This window comes from Aphanomyces astaci, assembly GCF_000520075.1.
Source record: "Aphanomyces astaci strain APO3 unplaced genomic scaffold supercont1.46, whole genome shotgun sequence".
NCBI lineage: Eukaryota > Oomycota > Saprolegniomycetes > Saprolegniales > Verrucalvaceae > Aphanomyces > Aphanomyces astaci.
The window spans coordinates 321,900-328,990 of NW_009798309.1; the positions used below are offsets into that span (position 1 = coordinate 321,900).

Sequence of the window (7,091 nt, forward strand, 5' to 3'; positions counted from 1 at the left end):
ATAATCCATGCTCTACTGCGCCTACTACTAAGTACTAGTAATAGTAATTACTATTTAGTAGTAGGTACAGTACACCCTGTATTAGAGCAGATACTATATGGTACTACTATTATCTATAAGAAGTACTATTATATAATATTAATAGTTCAAAGTACTGTAGTACTATCTCGTACCTTAATTAGTACTAGTACTATTAGTAGTAGATGAGTAGTGAACACATGCACCGGTAGCCACGCTTCATCAAATTTGGAAGTACACACCGGTAATTACCACACATAGGCTCTTGAATGTCGTGACAGTGAAGTCAACTGCAAAGCGTGGTTGGACGCATACCGATATCTAACTTTTGTAAGATTGCAATTAACTGTACACCAGTTATTACTAAAAAAATACTACTACACTTGTATGTACAACTACTTTAATAAGGAAGAAGAATAAAATACCGCGCCGAACGCTTACGCTTATTGTTTGCCTACGGTAGTAATCGAAGTTCTTGGATTGTCTTCCTTCTACTTTTAATGACCTCTTGATTTCATTGCGAAATTGCCGGTACTGAACAAATTTCACTGTACGTACGATGTGGAATTTTATCACCTCCCGAAGTGATTAAAATCATTCGAAATAGGCTGCGATTGGCTAGAATAGTTGTCGAACTTCGTAGTTATGTGACCAATTAGACAACTTCATTCCGTCTGAACTCGAAGACAAGGTGGCGTTGCATTCCCTCTTTCCCAGTAATCGTAGGCGAAGGGGACAAGGGTCCCTTAGTCGGGGCCAATCCTACGAAGTTCCCCGAATGAAGTCCCCCGTATGAATACATCTTAGGTTTTGCTTCGAAGTATATACTATGCATGTGACCTGTAGGTTAGTTTCACGGAGCTACATCGGCAGAGCAAAAAGAGGGGTGGGGTGGGGATTCCATGACATTTTTTATTCTTCCGTATGCCAATTTTGCTGCACCAGTCGTCACATTACAGTCGAATTCGCGAATCTTCACGTTCGCGCAACGTATTTTTACGCTTATGGGGCTTCTACGACGATTTAGGAGTGCGTATGGAGGCAAAGTAGTTGTGTTAAGAAGATCGTGGGGTCAAAGTCTGGGGTTTTCGGGGTGCTTTATGTTCTGGGGACGGGCGAAACCATAGGATACCTGATACATTCACCGAGATTTCACATGTCATTGCCTCTCTCTTGCCTTTTTCGGGGTTTACTTTTCACACCACTATCGTTGCACATTTTCCATCACACTGATGTACACACGTTGTACTAAATACAATCACATGCCGTAATAGTGTTGGTGTACTCGGACATGTTGACGAGTAGAGGACAGGTATGAGAAAATGATAGTAGAAGCGTACAATTTGAGTTTAGCTTAGCTGCCGTCCGTAGCTAGACATTCGGATCTGGCAAAGGCAGTCGCGAGACACCACTAGACATCCGCAAAGTGGTGCCATATCCAAATCAGCCACGTATTCCAAGCATTTTCTCCCCCAAGTTCCTTCTCGCCTTTGCCATGGCTGGGGACATAGCTCACGCTGATTGGACCAACTCGTGTAGATTTCAACACATTCCACCACCGCTTCGTGCAAGTCATCTCCCAAGACCATGGGCTTTACATACCGCCCCTTTCGCATTTGTGGATATCCCCAAAGAGGGGTACCTCACCATTAGCGTGCTGGACGGATCGCAAACCGTCAACTGCATGCCCACGACAATTTTTGACGCCAGCTACGTCACTGGCTCCCGTGCCTTGGTCACGTATTCCACTCCTCCCAACCCCCCCGATCTCGAAGGCCAAATCGCAATCCTCATCGATCAAGTCGCCAGCAGTCTGCCTGGCGCAGACCCCCAGAGCATTTGCGGTGTTAAGGACTCGCAATGGGCCGTGTGTTGTAAAGCCAAAAGGTATCAAATAGCCTCGTCATCACGAGCAGCAGTGAGCGCACGGGTTCGCTGTTTGGTTTGGAAGGCCACATGATCACCTACAACCACTGCGTCCGCAGCATTAAGCGAAGCGCCATCCAAGTGGAGTTATTTGCGGCTAAGTGCAAAAGCTGTGGAGGCCAACAAGAAGGCTCGTGCGACGACATGGTCATCGCGACCAGCGCTGAGCTCATTTATACCAACCCCACGCAGGACTTAACGCTTCTCAAGCTCAAGCTGAACCCTGGGGCGTCGTTGGCCACTTATTGGTACCTCCACTCGAGAAGCCAGTGCTTAACGAACAAATCTACATCACCCGTCTGGGGAGCCCTCGCGCATTGCTAGCGTCACGGATGGCGGGGCCACGGGCGTGATCTCCACCTGAGCTGGAACTCTGGCTGCATCGGCTACCGTTTGGACACGGAAAGCAGTTCTCAGTGCGATCGATAAAACCATCGTGGCGCTGCACAACTGCTGGGGGTGCATTGCATAGACAGCGGCTCCAGCACTGTTAACGGCGCGGTCAAGATGGACAAGGTCATTCGGCAGCTCCAGGAACTGAACTTGGCGTCCAACGATGTCCTCGCTGGTGGCAATAGTCTACCCCAGCCCGAGCTCGTCATCTCCATCGTCGTCGCCCCCCCCAAGACGAAAACACCCGAAACACCCACGACGACACTCAAACCCACGCCTCAACCGATCACGAACGTCGCCTCCACCTAGACTTCGACGCCGTCCAGCACCCCCAAGCACAAATGCAAACCCTTCAGATCGAAAAGCACCCCTGTGTGGGGTGCTACATTTCCAAAGTCAAGTGGTGTATACCGACGGATATGTTCAAGGCCGCCGTGAAGGGGCCGAGGGCGGATTGTGGTGCCGTTCGTAAGCTTAGTGGAAGTGTGGAATATTGAATATAATTGTGGGAGCGATTGAAACTTTGTTTGGCCTGCGATCTTTCAACATGTCGTTAAAACGAATCCAACTAAGGCTCTGTTCGGGCAAAATTACTGAACAATCACTGAACGTTTCAAACACTGAACGTGGTGTTGCAAGCTGTCATGAAAGTGGGTCGTAGCTTGGGAAATGTTTAACAGGGACGGGAACCCAGCCCGGAGCGCTTCTTGAAGCTCCTCAATGTAGAAGCATGGGTGGTCTATTGTGTACTGTAGTATCCACACATTGACAGTGTTTGGCCACTGGGTCTCCTTCGTTGCCCTGCGCGTTGAATCGACAGTGCCCGTGGCGGAGAACTGTGCGACAAAACGCGCAACAGACCTGCGTGAGAGACCCAACAATGCGCACACAACATCAACGTCAATAGAGTAGACCTGCACTAGAATGACGCATCGCCATCTCAAGTCTAGGCTTATCATACTCGTAAACACCCGTGTTTGCCAAAATGAAATGGGCAAACGCTTCATATTAGCTAATTGTGGCCTGCAAGCCAGCCATATTTTGATAAACCATCCAATCAAAACGTCGCGTCATAAAACTTGCAACAATAAGGGTTACTTCAGTTTAATAAAATGAAGTTCCATGGATCCTAAATGCGACTCACTAATAGTGGGGGTTTAGGCTCAGATTAGCCAGAATATGTGAAAAGCACAATATTAATAATACTACGTACTATTGTGCTTTTCACTCGTTTTGGCTATTCACACCATAAACCTGGGTGTTTGTTCCATCGACCCCAGTGTTTTAGATAATCCGCACCGTGATTTAGGATCACGTTTCGTTACAGAATGTAATTATATGGAGGTGATTTATGCAACTCCCTTGCTTTTGCACATTTGAAAAGTGCAAATCGAAGTTATATCTGCTATTCTCGGGACCAAATTGCACAATTCACTGGTCACCATGAACAACTTTTGATATTACAAATGTCACACAGCGAGGACAAGCGCCGAAGTTCTACCGTACAGCAATGTACGTATGGTGCCACATCGTAGAAAACCACGCCTTCTTCTTGTTCCATCGCATAGTACATGCAGGTAGCGTGTACTACGCGATGGAATTAATAGCCAAGGTGATTTGGTCACTTGAGCATCACATGTGATTATTATTGCTCAGAGTTATTTGGCATTTATAAAACCCCAGTGAATTAGCTAAAACACCAGGTATTAATATTTATTCAACCTTGTAACACAGTTACACCAGAAGTACCACTCTTTTTAGCCACGTAAAACCGACGCCAAAAAAAGTGCAAAGCATAATACGTACAGTAGTACTAATACTTCGAAGTACTTCGTAGTACTTCGTAGTAAACAATACGGCGATGTGATTGGCTCACAGGGAGTAATCATAAATTGGTACAGTGATCATAAATTGGTCATTTAGGTTATGTCTTGTATTAGCCTGCAACAACGAAGCGCGAGTAGCTCAGTGGTAGAGCGTCAGATTGCAGCTCTGAGGGTCACTGGTTCGAACCCGGTCTGGCGCTTCTTTTTTCCTTACTGACTTCCACTGCTCTTGCTCTTGTGATCAATATTCTTGTTAACAGACCGTAACTTTACTTGGTACAAGTAACCAAGAACTCTTTAACTAAAAATGCTGTTAAACGCTATAACTAAAAGTGCTGTTAAAAATGTTGCTGGACAGTAACGTTCTACTAAGTTACCAAATTGGTCTTACACAGCGCGCCGTCGCGCTGACAGCTTGCACAGATGTGCAGCGTCAATATATATTAGAGAGATCTTGGTACAATTTAAGGTGCTCGATCCATTTTGAGGTGCGCACGAATTAACCAATCAATTCATAGAAAGGCAGTTTTAAACCTAACCGCCCAAAAAGTATGCAAATAACTGTTATTTATATTAAAATGTTTACAATAATACAGTTTCTGAATGTAAGCTGACAAACAACTTAAAACAAACGGTCCAATTTAATGGTGCACCTTAAATTGGACCGTTTGTTTTAATTCGAAGTAAGTTGTTTGTGGTCAAGTGATGTGAATGGCAATAAAATATACTAGTACTACGTAGTAACAGGGAACATATCGCATTCATAACTCCCAATCAGGTCCGGATTTTGGCTTCACGTAACATATTGTAGAATTACAATCCGATACCTAGAGCCGAGCTACATGTCTTCCACGGCAGCATTCGGAAAAACTGTTCTCAAATTGGACTTTTACCTTACTCGTAAATACGATTGAATCTTCTTTGAATTACAGTACGGGGAAAATGAGAAAGAGATCTTTACTACTGTAGTAGCAAACTCGGAATATGACCAATTTCCGGGAATCTTCTTGATCTTAGAAAGAAACTTGTATCCGACATACTATTAATAGTATCTACTACGAAGAACAGTGGAAATAAAACGCACAAGTTGAGGTTTAACGTGTCAGGTTTAACCCACAATGCAAAAACGTTTTATAGTAAAACCTAATGTATCGAAATTGGCCGCCGGTCTGGTACATGTACATTGATTGGTACGTACAGAGAGAGAACCACGTAGGAACTGGCGCACCGTGGTACTACCAATATTAATTTAAATATTAGGATGACAAAAGTCAATTCATTTTAACCAATAGTATCTGAGTAAAGTGCTACCTTATGATTGGTCAAATGGGTTGTTGAATTATGCAATCTAATTGGTTGATTCAAAATTACTCTTCATTATTCAAAAGTCAGTGTATAAGTGAGTGCATTGGGATGCTGCGCCTTGCTCGCGCCATGTCGGGTAAGAAGCCTCCGCACCTCGAGGGTTGGCTGACGCGACTTTCGATTGGTGTCATCATGGTGCTTGACTGAAAGATTTGGTTTGTATTCTACTGTTACGTTATGTGGGATGCTCTACCGGTAGAAAGCGAGCTCGCGAAGTCGCAGCTTACGACGAAAGGTGGGGATTCCGGTATCGTAAAGGTCGAACCCGGGCGTGAGTGCCAGCATCGTATACACACTATACTGTATTTAGGAGTACTTAAGTATACAGTATTGCGCAATACACGGAACCCCTGGAGCCACGAGCTATTACAACGCCAACACCTACAACCACAGCGACGAACTCCGTTCTCCAGACTTCACTTCATGGCGGTGGATGATGCTGGCTGGGTATATGTTAGTATCTAGGGATGAGAACAGGGCATCAACGGAATGTGATTTGCCAATGAAGTGAGTGAAACTGAGGACTCCCGATGCCCGCCACGTAGCAAGGTCGAGTCAATGCAACATGGACGTCCACTTCTCTCGATGACGTCATAAACTGCACTTCGACACGTGGAACATTTTTGAGGTCCTCAAGGATTGGTTAAAATATATCCAATCATGAAATACTATCTCCAGATAACAATGAGTTGCACTTGCATATTTTTATAAATAATATTTTCGATTACTTTCATCGTGCATACTTTATTCCATATATACACGATGCAACGCTGCGCCAGTTCCTATGTGGTACTCTACTCCGGAGTACAGTAGTGCAATCAAGCTGTCTAACTGTAAATTCACGAAATACGAAAAGTGCGCTTGCGACACATGTAGACAAATAGCTGGCGCATTTACTGTATTGTACTAGTACTACGTAGTAATTGGAATTTTCACGACCGCCATCGTACAGATACTGATTGGTCAAAATATTAAATTCCTTGGATATGATTGGCCACTTGATTTCATGTGAGCGTCGACCCCAGAGAGCCTCGCCATGCTTACGAATGCCAAGTCAAGGTGCATATCGCGGCCAGTACACCTAAGTGTATATATGTAGAAGTCATGTATCGAAGTCGATACCGCATATCTCTTCTGCGCTTACATAGAGCCTCCATTCTACGAATCATTACGGCACTATACTGCGTTTCTGTCTTTCGCACAAGGCCGCTTGCTTTCACGTAAAAGATGTAATCTTGCTCAAACTCCTACCGGTACAGTTTGCTCACACTTGTGTGGCCATATATCGGTAAATTAACGTTAGCGTGCATTGCGAGCTGCACGGTAAATGTCCACGATAGTGTTGTCGAACGAGTTTTCAACATCCACCTTTTATGTAGAAGTATGTCACGAGTGTTGAGAGCATTCAGTTGTAGAGTCAGCCTCCAAATCGAGTTATCGTCCACGACAACCAAGTGAGGAAGGAACGGAGGATAAAGAGCAAGTAGAAATGCAAAGTGTATCAAAACTGACATATTTTTGATGTCTAGTCTGCCGCCCTATTGCAGGCTAACGTTATGTGCT

The 7,091-nt window shown here is 44.7% G+C and overlaps 1 protein-coding gene and 1 non-coding gene across 2 annotated transcripts; both read left to right on the top strand.

Moving 5' to 3' along the window:
* Positions 1-1,513: 1,513 nt before the first annotated feature.
* Positions 1,514-2,646, top strand: H257_13226 (hypothetical protein; the record flags this gene model as incomplete). Its single annotated transcript, XM_009840692.1, has 3 exons — positions 1,514-1,905; positions 1,938-2,192; positions 2,421-2,646. The coding sequence occupies 3 exons, from the start codon at positions 1,514-1,516 to the stop codon at positions 2,644-2,646; spliced, it is 873 nt and encodes a 290-aa protein (XP_009838994.1).
* A 1,645-nt stretch (positions 2,647-4,291) lies between these two features.
* H257_13227 lies at positions 4,292-4,363 on the top strand. The gene has a single exon. It is a non-coding gene; the product is annotated as a tRNA-Cys (tRNA).
* The last annotated feature ends 2,728 nt before the right edge of the window (positions 4,364-7,091 follow it).